This window comes from Phoxinus phoxinus (genome assembly GCF_949152265.1).
Source record: "Phoxinus phoxinus genome assembly, chromosome: 3".
NCBI classification, from domain to species: domain Eukaryota; kingdom Metazoa; phylum Chordata; class Actinopteri; order Cypriniformes; family Leuciscidae; genus Phoxinus; species Phoxinus phoxinus.
In genome coordinates, this window is record NC_136878.1 from 24,174,285 (window position 1) to 24,193,165 (window position 18,881).

General features: G+C 38.3%; 1 protein-coding gene across 3 annotated transcripts; it reads right to left on the reverse strand.

The window, feature by feature from the left end:
• Positions 1-12,464: 12,464 nt before the first annotated feature.
• Positions 12,465-17,373, reverse strand: mpzl2b (myelin protein zero-like 2b). 3 transcript variants are annotated; one of them, XM_079606606.1, is made up of 5 exons: positions 16,814-17,373; positions 15,807-15,849; positions 15,555-15,724; positions 14,768-14,978; positions 12,465-14,236 (listed from the first exon to the last, which is right to left on the reverse strand). In XM_079606606.1, exons 3-5 carry the CDS (start codon positions 15,696-15,698, stop codon positions 14,073-14,075), a joined length of 519 nt encoding a protein of 172 aa, XP_079462732.1. In that variant the 5' UTR covers positions 15,699-15,724; positions 15,807-15,849; positions 16,814-17,373; the 3' UTR covers positions 12,465-14,072. The 3 variants fall into 3 exon arrangements, with proteins under 3 accessions (XP_079462732.1, XP_079462731.1, XP_079462733.1); XM_079606605.1 differs by lacking the exon at positions 15,807-15,849; XM_079606607.1 differs by lacking the exon at positions 15,807-15,849 and having other exon boundaries at positions 17,109-17,315.
• Between the last annotated feature and the right edge of the window lie 1,508 nt (positions 17,374-18,881).

The window sequence follows — 18,881 nt, forward strand, 5'->3', positions numbered from 1 at the left end:
CAGCATAACTTCAGTGTTTCTCTGCTCATCTTTGACTGAAGCGCAGTCTCTACTCTCCAGCACAATGGTGACCCACAAAACTAACGAATTAAACTAACAGATCTCTCCTATATCATCTTGTGCAAGAACACATAAAACACTTCAGTTTAATATTTACTCTCCTTATCGGTTATTGACTTCGCATAACTTTCTTCTATGAACTTTTGCTAATATTTCAGTGAAATTAACTTATTTTGTATAGTAAATCTGACTGTAAAGTTTTACAGAATATTACTGTTTTTCCTTGATTTAACGGTAATCTACTGGCAGCTTGGTTGCCAGTAAAATGCTGTTTTTCTACAGTTTTATGCCGTAAATTAATTTACAATTGATTACCGTTAACCCTTTAAACCTCACTGCAAAATCTTCAGTTTTCAATGAACACTTGTGTGTCCACACTACCGAGTGTTGGAGTAACACTGAAGCAGTGTTGAAGTTAACTATATAATTCAGTGATTAATTAACTGATGATTGAGCATTAGTGATGAACACCTGATGTTAACAAACAGAATCACTGAAGGACAGAGGAACAAGAAGAAGATAAAAAAGTGAAACACAAGAACTATGGCTGACTTCAGCCACAGAAGACATTAAATCTCTGAAGATCTCAGCAGAGAAGGATTAAACTACTCCAAAATATAGCATTACCAGCTTCACTTATTACTAACCAGATTGACTTCATTTATTTTCTCATACGTCTACAGAAATTCCTATTGAGAATTAACAGAGGTTTGGATGTTATTTTGTTTAATTTGACATTACCAATATGTAGATCAGTTTTTGCTTTAGTTGGCTCTTGACCCTTGACTTAAAATTAGGTTTTCTTTGGCTGCTTTAACTGTGTGTTTATAAGACAGATTTGTTGTGGCAGAAGCAAAGCCAACAAAAACTAAATCAGGTGTTGAATATTATGTCATCACATAATGTTTGGCTCACAGATCTCATTCGGTGTCTAATCATTTATCAAAATTGTGTTTTTAATGCCGCTTAATTTTATATTACTACACTGTGAAACTACAGCAAAAGATCAAGCAGTGCTGCTCAATAAGTTATATAGGATTTTTAAACATAACTCACTAAAACGTTGTTTAACTACAATTTCAGTTAAACACACACAGACATCAAGAATCAGCCAATGAATCTAAACAATGGTGACAATCAACAAAAAAGATAACATCAAATCGTAAAACATCATAAAACACGCTAAAAGTCAACACAAAACCAACAGCAAAAATAAAAGCAAATAAGACAATAAGAAAATAACCAAACAATTCAGCTGCATAATTTTGCATTGCAGTATGAAACATTTGATTATCACCATTGTTGAGATTCATACGCCGATTCTTTATGTCTGTCTGTGTGTGTCTGGCTGAGATAATAGATCAAAATGTTCTGAGCATACATTTCTTAAAGTACCTCATATTTTCTGGTTGTCAAAATTCCGATTGATCTCGATTCGTAAATTCACAGTGATATCATGATTAATCATGCAAATATTAAAATACTGTAATAAAAATAACAATAAAAGAGATCAGTGAATCGGGCCACTAGTTGATGATTGTTACCATTAACAAACAGTCACTGTCATCTGATCATGTTTTCTTTCAGAATTTTTGCCATAGCAAATGTATTATAAAGACACAGCTACAGCATCCAAAGATAAACTAATGTTCAAAAGGCAAGGGTCAAGAGCCCAACTAAAGCAAACACTGATCACCATCATGGTAACATGGAATGAAAATAAAATGGCATCTAAACCTGTCACCTTTTAATAAGAACTGCTATAGACGTCAGACAGAAATAAAGTCAAACTGGTTAGTAATAAGTGAAGCTGGTAATGCTGTTTGTGGAGTTGTTCCTCCTCTGTTGAGATCTTCAGATGTTTAATGTATTTTATCTTCAGTTGATTTAATCTTTTTTCTGTTCTTCATGTTCCTCTTTCCTTCAGTGATTCTGCTTGTTAACAGCAGGTGTTCATCAGTGCCTACATTAACTTCGAAAATTAACCGAATTAACTATGTAATTATTCACTCAGCCAAGTGGACTGTATTAGTGAACTAATGTAGGGAATAGTGAATGAGGGTATAGGGTGTGATTTTGAACACATCCTCTGAGTGAGCGCTGTTAATTCACAGTATATTCCTGTAGGCTACTTTCTCGAAAAGGACAAATATCACCCAGAATGCATTTTTCTACAGTTTATTGCGGTTTTAGTGGAAAACAGCATGTTACTGTCAAAATTTGGCTGTTTTTTTACAGCAATTTTTTACAGTAGTCATCATCTTTTCTCAAAACATACCCTTGAGTCCCTCCATGCAGTCAGCAACCTGGTGGCATCTTGCCTATATGGACATGAGAAGTGGTAGAATGATGTTGCAGCACTACATTGTGAACATCCTCAAGTTCTGCAAGGATGTCTCTGTTGTGCCAAGAAAAATCTGGCATTGGCTGGAACAAATGCTGTAAAAACATTTAGATGTCATCAATCTTTCTTGAAAGGATAGTTTAAATGGGAAAAAAAGAAAATCTGTCATAATTTACCCACCCTAACGAAATGTAACATAAAAGTAGTTCTGTCATGATCAACTCTCTGATTGTTTGGTATGATATTGGATATGACAATGTTGATATGTTTGGTCTTGGCGGAACAGATCTACTAAGCTGCTGCTTTGAGCAAGTACGGGACTTGCTACTGCCAATACACACACGACATGCTGATTTATGAGCAAGATATGCATGCTGCTGCTATGCAATATAGCATACATGAATTACCCGTAGGCCGTAGCAGATCTATACAGGTGGAGCTGGGGAAGGTGAGGGTTTCTGAAAGCGTGCTACACTGCTGCAGCAAAGTTGACAATTACTGATGCAGTATACAATTATTGATGTATACAGTAGGAACCAATCAGCTGTGCCATAAAGAGAATGGCGTTATTGCATGCAGATTGAGTTAAGGACCTTAAACCTGCTCAATCTTGAGTTTCATGACAGAACTTTGTATATACAGAGTCTTGCAAAAGTATTCATAGAGCATTACAATTTCGCTTGTAGAATTTTACTACACTTCGAGTGGTGTCTGTGGCAAATTTAATGACTTGGAAACACATCTCACACATAGAGCAAAAACCAAGCCATGAGGTCAAAATTTTAATTAAAAAAAACAATTATGTTAATTTATAACACTATACTTAGTATTATATTATTGCATCAAATTACAAAAAAAGAATGAGTTAATGTTGCTGCGGGAGTGTTTCTAATACAGCAGCTATATACTTTTAAAATATTGTTTATCCTTATTATTATTATTTATAGGCCTAACACTAAATTAATTATAATCAACACCTGCAAGTGTACACTTTGAGGAGTAAAAATTACATTGAAGGTTAGCTAATTCAGCTTTATTAAAACTGCATATGGTAATCAAATTGCACTTGACAGAAATCATACATTTGTGAAAAAAACTAAATATATGAATATAGAAATTTATTTCAGGTGTAATAAATAAAACATAAAAAGCAAAGGCAGATCAGAATATTTAATGAACAAAACCGGGTTCTGTAGGGGAGCGTAGTCAGAAGCCGGGCGATAAAGGTCGGTAACCAGAGTCAGTCCAGGAAGCATCAACAAATCCAGAGGAGAGATGCAAGCCCAGAAACAAGTAGGCAGGCAAGAGTCCGAAACCAGTAGACAATCCGCGACCAGAGAGGGTGGCACTGCAGGCACTTGGCAGAAAACAAAGAAAAATCAGAGCTTCACATGACAGGACTATAGGGAGTGACTAACGTTAACTAGCATGAGCAGACATGAGAAAATAGCAAAGAAACGAATGAGACTAAATAGCAGCGAAATCACCGATGTGCAAGTGGTTAAAACATTTTTTTTCTTCTCTGTAAGTTTCCAAAAAAGGAAAAAACATTAACGTGCAACAAATACGCACTTAAGTCGTTGTCTGTTCAGGGAGTGCCGAAATGTCAATTAGCCTACTAATAAAGTAACGCTAGGCAAGTAACTTTGGCTTCATATGGCTTATAACTTTTGGCATAAAGTTAAAATATTTGTCATACCTGACCAGAAGATGTTATAGGTATAACGTATAGCTAGCTAGCCCTAGCATACACTAACTGTAATTTACACAAGATCGCAAACTCCATCAGCTAACGTTATTCTGTCCCATTCGACGGAACAAATAAATGGCACATTAGACAAGGAAGTTGTAGGTTGTGTTTGAATAATTATGTATCTTATTTAGCTGAGGTAAATTAAACACAATACTCATGTATCTTGCTCGATGAAGAATGAGACTGCCCAACGTGTCGGCTGAAATTTAAAAGGCTGATTCGTGCTTCTTGGCAGTGATGAGTACAGATGTAGTCCAGTGGTTGTCCAGACACCTTAGGCACAACCTTAAGCAATGGCCCTGAACGTGGTTCAATGTCAACATTGTGACAACGCTGTAACAACCTTCACCACACAGCATAGATATAGCAACTAAACCTTTTGGCCATGTTGTTAGAATGTTGGGTACGTTGTGCCAACGTTCTGTGTTTGCTGGGATATCATAATCCACAGTGAAATGTACCAAATACAATGCACTGCTGAGACATTCACATTGTTGAAAAAACAACAACAACAACAACAACAATTTCCTAGCATTAGGATCACTTTGGAATGTAATGGAATTGATCCTTTGTTGATCTTCACTTGTTCTCATGTCACTATTCACTAACGCTCTAGTGGGCGGCGCCAAAGATGAACATGAACCTGGTCTCTGATGAATCTTATGCAAAGGCGGTCTTTCGCTGCCATGTGACGTCACAAGTCTCCACTTTTGAGATCTTGTCGTTTTCTGGCCTTGGTTTCAATAAAAGCAGTTTTTGGAATTCCAATGAAGTTTTGAGTTTTGAAACGTACAGGGTATTTTTATAGTATAGCGAAATCTTAACTGTCAAAAGTAAACTGTCTAAATTAGAATTTTCAGTTTATGACCCTTCATGAGTACATTAAGTTTTGGAAAAGGGTCAATTGTGTTAAGACACAGAACTGGGGAAGACTACAAATAATAATAATAAGCCTATAATAAAACAAAAATAAAAAATCAAGTTTGTAACAACCAGGACTCTACCTAGAGCTTGCCACCTGGTCAAAATGAGCAAATGATGGAGAAGGGCCTTGGTTAGACTGGTGACCAAGAAGCTGATGGTCACTCTAGTTGAGCTCCATGATCATATATGGAGATGATAGGAACTCAAGTCTCTCCTCTGTGAAGACACATGAAAACTTGGAATTTGCACATACACAAAAAAAGCACCTAAAGGACTCTCTAAGACTGTGACAAACAAGATTCTCTGGTCTGATGAACCTCAGAAAACCTAGTCCGGAGTATTCAGAACCTCAGACAGGGCAGAAGGTTAATCTTCCAGCAGGACAATGACATAAAATGTGAAAAAGGCACCCTGCTTCATCTACGTTTCGTTGATTGAGGCCCACAACGTCTCCAGAAGGCTCAACGGTGTACCCATCATCCCAGGTACACCCCCCTCTATGCCATACCCTCCTTATCCCTGATGGGCTCTGGATGGCAGGGGCGTCCTTCTCCCTGAGTCGGGCGTAAGTCTGACCGAATACCCTCTGTCTCTACCTTGCTGCCCAGCTGGGGTCCTTACGTTTGATCCAGAGCCAATTACTGCTTTTTTCGGCAACACTTGACAAGGACTTGATGGCCTGTTGGAGAGAGTGACCCTTCACTCCCATTTTCCTCAGCAAACTGGTGGTAGATGTGGCAACAAATCCCCTGCATCCAACCTCTACTGGGAAGATGCTAGTCTTCCAGCCGTTCTGGGATGCTTCAGCTGCCAGTTTGGAATATTTGTTCTTTTTCCTCTCATAAGCCTCTTCAACCCCATCTTCCCATGGTACTGTTAACTCCACAACATATGCAAGCTTTGTTGTTGGAGACCACAGGACCATGTCTGGCCGGAGTGTTGTAGCCACTATTTCTGGGGGAAACACAAGCTTCTTATCAAGGTCCACTTCTAATTTCCAATTCCGGGCTGACTGCAGGATGCTTGCATTCTTAGGTGTTGTACTATGCTCTTGATGTTGGTCAGCTGGTACGAAATTTGTGAAGTTGACCTGTCCTGCCGATGTTTGTGGGAGATTGTTTGTGGTGGTTCGCTTCTGTTCCAGTATTGATGCCATCTCTCTGAGTACTATGCCTCCAAGTATATCGCCCTTGGGTGAGACTTGTAGTACACCCTGATAGAATGTGCCTTAGGGATGCAGGTACTTGACACAGGGAACAGGTGGGATCTTCTCCATACCACTCTTTCAGATTTTGGGGGGAAGGTAGCAGGTCGTATGTGGCTCTGATGACAAAACACAGCCAGGCTCCCTCCATCTGCCAGATGTCACGCTAGCTAAGCTTTTTCTTCTCTAGACCCTCCCAGTTGGTCCATCTCCCTTGCTTGGCCATTGAGACGGCTTTGGCATGTCGCTCTCCCTCCTCCTGTTTCCTGAGTTCTTCTACCACTAGCTGTCTCTTCTGCACTGATGTTGCTTTATGCCACAGACGAGTTTTTGGGATGAGTCCGAATCCTGCCCTCCCATGCTGTACTTGTCCAACCACATCTCTGGAATGAAGCGCAGACTTTGCACTCTGTACAGGTTCTGATGGAATCCACTTCCTTCCCGCTACTACCCGGGGGGCCGCAGTTCGAATGACTGCATCCTCGGATTCAGTTAGGGTCATGACGAGCCTTGCTTTTGTGCATTGCATTTCACTCTTCCACGAGCCCTGTGATTGGTAATTCCAACTTGCCATGTCCATAAAGTCCAACGGAACTTAAACAACGTGGAATTCCAAGCCACTGCTTCAGCTGTGTGCTTATCAGCCGTTCCAACTTTTCAACCTTGGTGATGGGGATCTCATACACAGTTAACGGCCACAAAAGTCTTGGGAGTATTCCAAACTGAAAACACCATAACTTGAGTTTTCCAGGCAACAAGGTCTTGTTGATGCGCTCCATGTACATGCTGGTATCATTTTTTAGTTCAAACTGCTCGGTGTCTTTGAGCTTCGCATCACACCATCTCCCCAAGCTCTTTACTGGCATTTCTGAGGCAGTTGGGACAGGTGTTCCGCCGACATTAAATCTTTGGTCTGTGGCTTGGCCTTTCACGATGGAGATGCTTCTGCACTTATTGGGCTTTAACCTCATCCTCGCCCATGTTATATTTTGATGAAGTTTCTCCAGCAATCTCTTGGTGCAGGGGACAGTTGTTGTGAGTGTTGTTAGATCGTCCATATAGGCTCGAATTGGTGGTAACCTCTGATTACTATGTAGTCGCTCTCTCCCCACGGCCCATTTCGAGGCTCTAATAATGATCTCCATTGCCATCGTGAAGGCCAATGGGGAGATGGTGCACCCCGCCATGATACCTACCTCAAGCGGTTGCCAACTTGTGGTGAAGCCTGATGTTGTAAGGCAAAACTGTAGATCCTGGAAGTAGTGTTTCACTTGATTTGTGATTGTAGTCGGCACCAGGAAGAAATCAAAGGCAGTCCACAGAACTGAATGAGGGACTGACCCATAGGCATTAGCCAGATCAAGGAACAAGATGTGGAGATATTTCTCTTCTTTCTTTGCAGTCTGGATTTGATGCCATATGATGCTGTTATGTTCAAGGCATCCCGAAAAGCCTGCGATGCCAGCCTTTTGAATTGATGTGTCAATGAAGTGGTTTTGATTTAAATACTGTGTCAGTCGTTGTGCCAACACGCTGAAAAAGATCTTGCCTTCAATGTTCAGCAGGTTTATCTGGCGGAACTGTTCAATGGTGGTTGAGTTCTTTTCTTTTGGGATGAACGCCCCTCCCGTTATTCGCCAGGCTTTCAGGATGATTTGCTTGTCCCACGCCACTTTCATATTTTTCCACAGGATTTTCTAAACATCTGGTGCGTTCTTGTAAACACAATATACGGTACGCCGTTAGGGCCTGGTGCAGATGCCGATCTTGCTTTTTTCACTGCCTGCTTCACTTCGCTCAGCTTGGGAGGGCTGATATCAAACTGATGTTGTGGTGGTGATATTGGAGGGACGTCAGTGGGGACAATGATCGGTTCATCTTTTTTCTCATCAGTATAGATGGTTCTCAAATGTATAGGGGAGCTGAAACTTTGGTTTGGTTAAAAACATTCTTTAAAAGATTGTGTTGATAAATTTTTTTTTTGAATTCTCTGAGTATTTTCAGAATGAAGTTAAAAGAAACAATCTCATCATATAATTAAATCCTGCAATCATATTTGATGCATAATATATTCATTACCTTTTTGAATTAACAGATTGTTATAGTATAATCACACAATTAAGCATTGAATAATATTAATTAACAACATGCACATACTAGCGTTAGGGTTCGGTGGTTTAGGGATAGTTGCGTGCAATTATGCATAACTTACATGATAAGTTACATGTGTAACAAGGACCAAAAAAAATTAAGTGTTATAATAATAATTTGTTACATTTATATAGTGCTTTTCTGGGTAATCAAAGCATTTTACATAGAACAGGGAAATATCCTCAACCACCACCAACGTGCAGCATCCACCTGGATGATGCGACGGCAGCCATAGTGCCCCAGAACTCCCACCACACACCAGCTTACTGGTGGAGAGGAGACAGTGAAGCCAATATGTGACCCTGGATCACAAAACCAGTCACATGGGTCAATTTTTTTAAATTGAGATTTATATATCATCTGAAAGCTGAATAAATAAGCTTTGATGTATGTACATCATTGCTGTATGGTTTGTTAGGACAATATTTGGCCGAGATACAACTATTCTGGACAATCTGGAATCTGAGGGTGCAAAAAATCGAAACATTGAGAAAATCACCTTTAAAGTTGTCCATTTATGTTTGCAAATGCATCCACTCAAAAAAAATTTTTTTTAAATATATTTATTGACCCATACAATGTATTGCTGGCTATTGCCACAAATATACCCGTGCGACTTATGACTGGCTTTGTGATCCAGGGTCACATATGGGAATGTGGAGGCCATGATGGACAGAGGCCAATGGGCAAATTTGGCCATGAATGCCGGGGTTACACCCCTACTCTTTCGAAAGACATCCAGGGACCACAGAGAGTCCGGACCTTGGTTTAACGGCTCATCAGAGGGACGGTGCTCTTTGACAGTATAGTGTGCCCGTCACTACACTGTGGCGTTATGACCCACACAGACCACAGGGTGAGCGCCCCCTACTGGCCTCACGGAAACCTCTTCCAGCAGCAACCTAGATTTCTCAGGAGGTCTCTCATAAAGGTACTAACCAGGCTCAACCACTTAGCTTCAGTGGGCAACCAGTCTTGGGCTACAGGGTGATACGGCTGCTGGCCATATTCTATAGTAGAATCGCAGAAGTTAAAGACGCACACTTTTGCATCTGTATTGTATTCTGTTATTCTATATTAAACAGCTCATAAATCAGCATGAGCACATAAATTAACATGAAGTATTTTAAAAGAATTGGAAAAATTCTGTATAAAATCGTTTTTGATAAAGGATTGTGTGTCATACCAAAGACCATGTGAACTAACCTTAAAGGGGTCATGACATGGTTTTTTTTTTATTATTATTATGTTCCCTTAGGTACAATTATAGTATTACTATAGTTTTTTTTTACAAAAAACTTTTAAAATGTAGTGATTTATGACCTTTTCCCACCCTGTTTCTCATCCTCTGATTCAAACAGTCTGTTTTGGGGGTGTTTCCCCTTTAAGAGTTCAGTGTTAACGCCCACTGTTATGATTGGCTAACGTCAGTGCCTATGCATCAATTAGTAACGCCCCCAGCCAGAACATTTGCGGATTCGTATTTAAAAAGTAGTTTAAAGTTTGTTGAGCCCAGAATAGTCGGCACGGACTTATCTTTGAGCAACAGTTTTCTGGCAAAGGCAGCATCATTTTGGGATTTTGGTCATCCTTCAAATGTATAGAACAAACGCTTAAACTAACACTGCCGTGACTGAGACGTCCGCAAAAAATAAAGTGCATCCATTTTCCCCTGACGACTGGATCTTTCGCAGCGTATTCAAAGATGTTGTTTGTCCACAGCCAGGAACAGCACATCTGCGTGGCATCGTAATTTCCCTGTACACAGACCCACTCGCTGTCCGTCGACTGAACACTTGTGAGGCGCGCAGCGCGCGGGCGCGACAATGATACGAAATGAGCGTAGTTGTCTTGCGCTTAAAGCGTAGTTGTCTTGCGCTGGAGGCGGTCATATGCAAACGCTGGTACGTCACTTCGTACCGTGACGTCACTTCTTACCATGGATCCAGAACGAGCTGTATTTAGAGCTTGATTAAATAAATGATTCGTTTATAATGGGGGGGGAGTCTTAAAGCAGAACTCCAGCGCAAAATGAACCTTTGGTCTAATTACACATTGTTACCTAGTCAACCGTTATCTGAGATTTGTTTTCATGATTATCAAATGTAAATAGTTTTATCTCTAAAAACAGTTTAGCCTATAACGCTAGTATAACGCTAGTATATGGGGCGTAGAGTAATGACAAATAAAAATCGCTTGTTAATACCACTAACAAGGCTCAAAATATCCCCACACTAACACGGTAGCATAATGAGGGTCCCTACCTTCAAACCGAAGCATTGAGAACGTTGACAGTGTCCAGACAGTTTAATAAGAAGATATTTTATACATAGTGTCAACTTCACATATACAAGCAGAAGCCATCTTAGAAAAACAGACTCGATCAGTCGATCTACGAAACGCCGATCTAAATGCGCTGGACCATATGAGATTCTACACAGTTCAGCGCATTTGGATCGGCGTTTCGTTGATCGACTGATCGAGTCTGTTTTTCTAAGATGGCTTCTGCTTGTATATGTGAAGTTGACTGTATGTATAAAATATCTTCTTATTAAACTGTCTGGACACTGTCAAAGTTCTCAATGCTTCGGTTTGAAGGTAGGGACCCTCATTATGCTGCCGTGTTAGTGTGGGGCTATTTTGAGCCTTGTTAGTGGTATTAACAAGCGATTTTTATTTGTCATTACTCTATGCCCCATATACTAGCGTTATACTAGCGTTATAGGCTAAACTGTTTTTAGAGATAAAACTATTTACATTCGATAATCATGAAAACAAATCTCAGATAACGGTTGACTAGGTAACAATGTGTAATTAGACCAAAGGTTCATTTTGCGCTGGAGTTCTCCTTTAAGCTATGAAACTTGCAGGACGTTTTAATGGTACAAAGACCTCTTATATACCAAAAGATCAAGGCAAATTTGGTTTCTCATGTCATGACCCCTTTAAACATTATTGACAAGTGAGGGGTCAGAAAATTATCCATGCTGATAACTTCAGAGTTAAAGACACTGGGACAGTGCAGAGTGCAGAGTGTGAGTGTGTGTGTGTGTGTGTGTGTGTGTGTGTGTGTGTGTGTGTGTGTGTGTGTGTGTGTGTGTGTGTGTGTGTGTGTGTGTGTGTGTGTGTGTGTGTGTGTGTGTGTGTGTGTGGAATGAAGGATGCAGTTTGGAGATCCATTTTCAGGCTGTGCTGCACTGAACGTGGCAAGGGTTTTTTCTGCCTTTTTGGACCAGTTCCCACCAATGCTGCATTCTGCACCAATGCTGCATGGAGAGAGAGAGCAAGCGAGAGAGCGAGAGAGCAAGAGCGAGAGAGCGAGAGAGAGAGAGAGAGAGAGAGAGAGAGAGAGAGAGAGAGAGAGAGAGAGAGAGAGAGAGAGAGAGAGAGAGAGAGAGAGAGAGAGAGAGAGGTGTCCTCTGCTGGTGCAGCAAAGAGTCTGGCAGGGGACGAGCCTCTTTCAGCACTCTGGTATACCGCAGTGAGTGAGCAAACACACGTACACACACACACACACACACACACACGCACGCACGCGCACGCACACACACACACACACACACACACACACACACACACACACACACACACACACACACACACACGCACGCACGCACGCACGCACGCACGCACAGGAAGTCAGGTTCTCTATTTGGTTAAAACAATTGAAAATCTATAAATTCAATTACTCCTTTTAAGTCTAGGGCCCAGAAGCCCGTCATCCATCTCAGTACGACACACACACACACAGCATCAGAAGAACATAGCATGCGTTTATAATAAACAGGCTCATGACTGACCTCAGATCAATGTAATTTAACACAAGTAATATACTGTGTCATGTCTCTCTCTTTCGAACACATGCTTTTAATCTAAATGCTTTCAGTATGATAAATAAGCTTTGTCACAATAACAAACACACACATGTTGATTACAGCCACATTTAAAGTAAAGGAGCCTGTGCAAAGTTTCTCCATTTGAGGGAGAAGGATCTCTGTCTGTTCACTGTATTGAATGAAACCAACTCATGTCATCAATATTTTATTATAGACTTTTACATCCACCAGAGGGTGCTTTTCCACCCATCATAATTTCCAAGACTAACTGAAAAAAGCTAGAATGTTAGGTTACATATGGTATATTTTCTTTTGGAACCCAAAAAACTATAATGCTTAACTTATTAAGTCTCACCCCCCTTTTTGACCATATCTAAACTTAAATGTTTGTAATTCATGAAAGCTTTGGAATAATATATAGACCTAAGGTTTTGTTGCAGAAGTGAAAGCAGCTTAAAACAATGAAAGTTTTACAAGTTTAAGTTTACTGTAAATGTAACTAAACATTTTTATTTTATACAAAATATATATATTACTAAATAAGTTGGACTTTAAAATTGTTAGAAAATAAAAGCCATATGTCTAACCAAGTATTAAAATTTTTAATGATATCACAAAAGTTTCCACACTAAAGCAATGTCAAATTTTAAAAGGGTTCAATCCTGGTTTGTGTTCTTACTTTTGTTTCTTTTTTACAATGACTAAATCAGTCTACTTTGAATAAATAGTATAATACTCATTATAAACTCTAGAAATGTATTGAAAGTGCAACAAAAATAGGAGAGAAAAAGTTAGTTAGAAAAAGTCTAGCATAAACTGGCAAACAACCAGACTGATTGCCAGTAGGTGTACAAAAATAAAAATAAAACATGTTGCTTTTACAGCTTTTAAAACTAGCTTTACCATGTCAACATTTCAAAGAGAACATAACATCCACAAAAGGTTTTCCAAAACGTTTTTTTTTTTTTACTTTTAAAATGTCAATTTAAAAAAATATGTAAAATGTATCAAAACCAACAAGAGAATAGAAAGACTATTTGTGATCAGTGAATAAAGCATTTAATTTTAAACTAGGATTAAAAGATGGATTTACTCATTTGAAAGGGATGTTATAAATCAGCAGCATTGATGAACAGGTTAATGAAAGGAGATGGGCAGTAAAAAACAACCAATGTCCAAGTACATTTGTTCAATAATTTTTGCATGCAGTTTCTCTTTGATCCATCCATTCCATACATATTTCCAAAATATTTTACTGGTTTAAAAATTGTATTGCTCTTTTAAATGAACAGGGTTTTTTGCCGCACAGGTTTGTGCTCCACATATAATGTGTTCATACACAGAAACACACCCACACATGTATGCAGACATACACGTGCACAAAAGCATGCATGTATATATGAACATTAAATACATGTGTAGCCACACAAACTCCCATAAAACAGTCCAACAGACAGCACACAGAATGAAGAGTGACAAAAATGCTCAATCATACCCATAAATCCCTTTCAAATGATGTACATATTTGACCTGGCATATTATATCCTTTTAAGAATACAAAAGATTAGATGATCTCACTTTATGTATAAAAAACTACCTTTTTCCCTTCTGGTTTCATATATTTAAAAAAGTCAACAAATATATATATATTTTAAATGAAGTAATGATTACTAAAAGCTTGTCTCTGTAAAATTATCATAAGTAAAAAGTAAGCTTCTACTAACTAAAAAGTGTTATTTCATACAATTAGAGAATACTGTGGCATAATATGTTATTATTTCTTTTATCACTCGTTCTCTCTCACAACATTGGATGCTTTGTTATGTTGTCCTCCATCTCAACACCCATGTCATTGTCCTGTCTCCGGAATACCCGCACAATGATATAGATGATGAGGATGAAGAGAATGATGCCAATGGATCCACCCACAGCTATAGCCAGAATTCCAATTTCAGAGAATGAAACTATAAGAAGAAAAGAGAGAGTATTCTTTATGCTCATTACTGTTTATTTTATTCTACTTTAATTTATTATATTGTACATTTTATTTAGTTGTTATTATTATTACCAGTAGTGACATCTTTTTTTAAATGATTATTCCTGTCACTGCTTTTTTTGTAAATACCGATGCTTTGGCAAAATTTTAAGTAAAATGATCATGCCAATAATGTACTTTGAAACTGAAACTAAAATTAGGATGATGAAAATGTTCAAATAACAGGTGTGGGTACTTTATCAGAGGAAGGCCAGCAAACTGAACACCGCTCACTATTGTTACTCTAATACTCCTGTTGTCTGTCTCATAACATTCTGAGAGAAGTCGGTTTGTTATTCTAGCCCAGTTGATTAGATGTCCTTCAGCTGGTGGGATCAAAGAAGGAACACAACATCCTGCTTATACAACCTTCACCTCTTCTGTCTGCTGTGTTTGGAAGGGTGAGTAAATTAATGATTTTTCAAGCTCATTTTTCATGTGTTAAAGCATCTACTCTCACCTTTTTGAACGACTCTAAAGCTGATCTCGCTTGCAAAGCCGTGGACGTCGGGCGCATTTCGGACTTGGCAGCTGTAGGTCCCATTAAAGTTGAACTGCACATCCTGCAGCGTGATGGATCCGTCACCCTTCATTACATCACCAGACCATACAGCATGATCCTTAAACAAGCCTTTTATTGGGGGATATGCAGTTTCCTGGTAGTGAAAAAACTAAAGAGACAGAAATGTTGAAAGTTAAATAAGAAGGAAGGAGTATGGCCCACTGAAATGAGGATCGAACCAAAGTGAAGAGAGAAACAAGGGGCAGAAGGAAAAGGGGATGCAACATTTTTGAAGAGAGCAAGGATTTAAGAGCGCATGTCCTGTACACAGCCTCATTTCACCTAGAAATGACAAAGGATTTTCAGATATATTAACCCTATAAAAGCCTACTGTATTCTAAATTATCAACATGGTCAAAACATTGCTGAAAAACATATTGCGCATAAAAACTGTCCCTCACAAAAGATTTGTCACTAAGACATATTAATTTGGGAGATATAGAGCGACTGATATTTATATGCAATATGCAGTCTGTTATATAAACATCTCATTGATTTACATTATATCTATCAGACTTTCATCTTAGCTTTTGGCCAAAAAAATATTAGCAAATGCACCCAATTTTTTTGCTCAAGTAAAATTGAGGTATTCTTTTCAACCTCAGGTGTGAGCTCTTCTATATCATACTTTATGAGCCATAAAAGCCTGATGCGTCACATATGATTCAACAAAACTCAGTCTCACCATTTCTGCTGTTGCCTTTCCAAGTGGCTGGAAGCTCCAGGATACAATGATTCTTTCTTCGGAGAGCGAAGAGGTAGATTTAAATGTACATTTGAGCCGTACATTTGTCCCATTGACTGCCTCCAACTCTGAAGATGTAAACATCTCTATTCCCTTCACCTGATATACACCTGGTAACCATGGATTAATATGTTACGAAGTATATAACTGACACTAATACACTAACATACATCTCATTCAAAAAACACTTACATTCTCTAACCCTAAACTTGCCACCAAATGTGTTTTCTGTCACCTTCAACCAAACATAGAAAGAAAGAGCTATAATGTTATCTCAAACGTCATGACAGACAGACAGACATAGATTTATCAAAATTACTAAGTTCAATATTGATTCAATCTAATGAGGGTTTTAACTTTTTAAACAAATGATCTTCAGTCCTTCCAGCTAACAATATGCACCATCTAAATAATTTTTTATACAGTAGCCTATTACATGTTGGCAATAATGAATCCACCTCTAGAGTATCATTCAGTCCCATGGGAGATATTCTGCGCCAATCACCCTGAACGATTTATTAAGCATTAGGTAAAGCTTTCACGGGTCCTGCTGTGATCAGGGTGTTTAACTCTGCTTAAGCTGAGACTGCAGCCATTCCAACCATCAAATCCGTTTCACTAGGTCACTCTCTACTCACTGCAGTTGTACCCATATAATGCATAAAGCCTAGGCTACATACATTTCAATAAGTAGAATAGTACATGTTGTGTACTATTCTATAGTAGGCTACTATTACATTTTAGATTTAATTTTTAGTGTAAAAAATATATACTGCATTTCTTCCAGTTGTTTCTACCTATCGTTAGCCTAATCTTTCTTATTGCACCTGCTGTCCACTTCAAGCTACTGTAATGCCTGCATTAACTCCCTGAGGATCAATCTAATCTCGCATAATCTTATTTTATCAACGACAGCACAGTGTAAATCTAATAAGCGTATGATAAGTAGGCTACCGCAGAAACACCAAAAAATAAGTCGTTAGTAATTTAAACTATCTGCTTGGTTTACTGGTTTAGCCTGCCTAATAAGGTGACCACTGTTGACCACTGTAGTTTCAAATTGACAAAAGAAGCAGACAGAGAATCCAACACCACAAATAATGACTTGCTAAATTAAATATTAAATAAAATTATACTAATTAAACACCTTATATTTATTCCGAAATCAGAGGTGGATCCAGGAAGTAAGCTAAACTCACCTGACAAGACAAGCGCACATAGCGCGGAAAACAGGTAAATCCAGATTCGACTCATAAGAAAAGCTCTAGAGGAGCTATCAGAGCTCCTACAAATGATAGTATTTTAGTATTTATCAAGCAGCTTACTGTATTTACACTCAATAGCCTATCTAAGTATAAGTTGGACTTCGGAACAGCTGAGCACAGCGGCCATGCTAAACCGCTCGGGAGTTTGGACTTATCCGTGAGTTAAAAGAGGAGGAGTTTTCTCATAAAAGGCGTCAACAAAAACCTGTAAGGCACAATGAGTGCATACCTTGACATCAGTTTCCCACAAGTAGCCTAACCTGCCCTTTTTTGTGTAGGAGGACTATCCAGTGCATGTCACTGCATGTTTCTTACAGTAGCCTACTTGTGGCAACAACATCTAACCGAAAGGTTAGACACAGAGAGAGTTTAGCTACAGTTGTCGCCGGTCATATGCAATTTCTTAAACGAGAATATAAGATCATTCGTCTTCTACTCTACTTGTCATACTATTGACTGAAATGTGCAGTCACCAAAATCAGATTCAGCATACCAAAGCATACTAACATCAGGTGTGACATTTAATGCATTGACTCTGCTGTCATCTTGTGGAATAATGAAAATGTGCAGCTTCAGCCTTCGGGTTCAGGTGACATCATTATACAAATATAGGCTATTATTTTGGGACATACAAGCCTTTTCATCTTGTAGTTTAGTCTTTATTCCATACAATCTTAACAATACTGCATTTATTCAGATAGCTCATTTCCATGGCAGAGTAGCCTAAGCCTTAACTACACTCATAGACTGATCACACTAGACATACTACATTCAAAATGTGGAAATAAACCATATAGGCCTGCCTACTCCACTCTATTCCAATGCTGCAAACAAACCTGCGGCTTACACGTTTGACTTCTTTGAATTATGTCAAGAGGTCAATTTGTTTATGGTCAAATAATTTAGCATGATGCAAATTTGTTTTTAACAGCATTGGAAAATGTTCAATCTCTTACCTATAGTGTGAAAAAAGTATACTTTATTGTATTATAAATATATTCCCTTTTTAAATAGTACATTGCAAATATACTAACAAAAATCTTTAAATATGTTAAGTATATTAGCATCATGCTTTTACCTATTTTCACAATATACAACTTTTAACACACTTTAAAATAATTGTATATTTTCAAAAATATATTTAGAAAATACTTGATGTGAAAATTGGGGCTCCAGACCAGCATTTACTTTTGCGTTGCTTGGTAACACACAAATCTTGATGCTTTGAATTCTATTGACTAGCCTATTGAGATCACATTTACTGTCAGAGAAAAATACACAAGGTGCTTCCCAATTCACATATTTTTGCACTATTCTATGCCATTTTTAGCAACAACAACAAAAAAAGTGTATATTCACACTGAACATTCGAAAATGAAAAAGTGCTCTTTAAATACACAGGTGGGAGACTCCGACGTTGAATGACAAAATAACCTTGACAAATTAAAACACAAGACATTACATAGTCTAGAGTGCGTAATAACACAACAGACTCTGGCAAAATTTGCCTACATTTATGTTTTATATGGGACCTTGCACTTGAGGAGGGGAAAAAAGCACCTACATTTTATTCAGAGCCTGTACCAAACTAAGCCAAATTATGTTTGATGCAGATGTTGTTTAGCCTATTTATATGGCCAAAACACAAGACAAAATTCTCATAGCATGTAATGTAATAAAATGTACATTAAATGTAAAGCATAAATGATCAGTTATAATAATAACATTACTAAAGTAACTTTTCTACAAGATTTAATCAGTTAGCCTACTGTGTTTATAACAAAAATGGTTGGGCATATCAAAGCCCTTTTTGTTTATTTGCACATTACATGGCAATTTAGTTTTTTTTCAAAAGGTTAATTAGCCTTCTTTAAAAAAAAAAAAAAAACTTACAACATGCACTTAATAGAACAAAACATGTTCCTCATCATTTGTAGGCCTAAAGTTACAATTCTATAGTGGTATTGTTCAGTCAGATGGTTTGTGCATGTGTGACATTTTA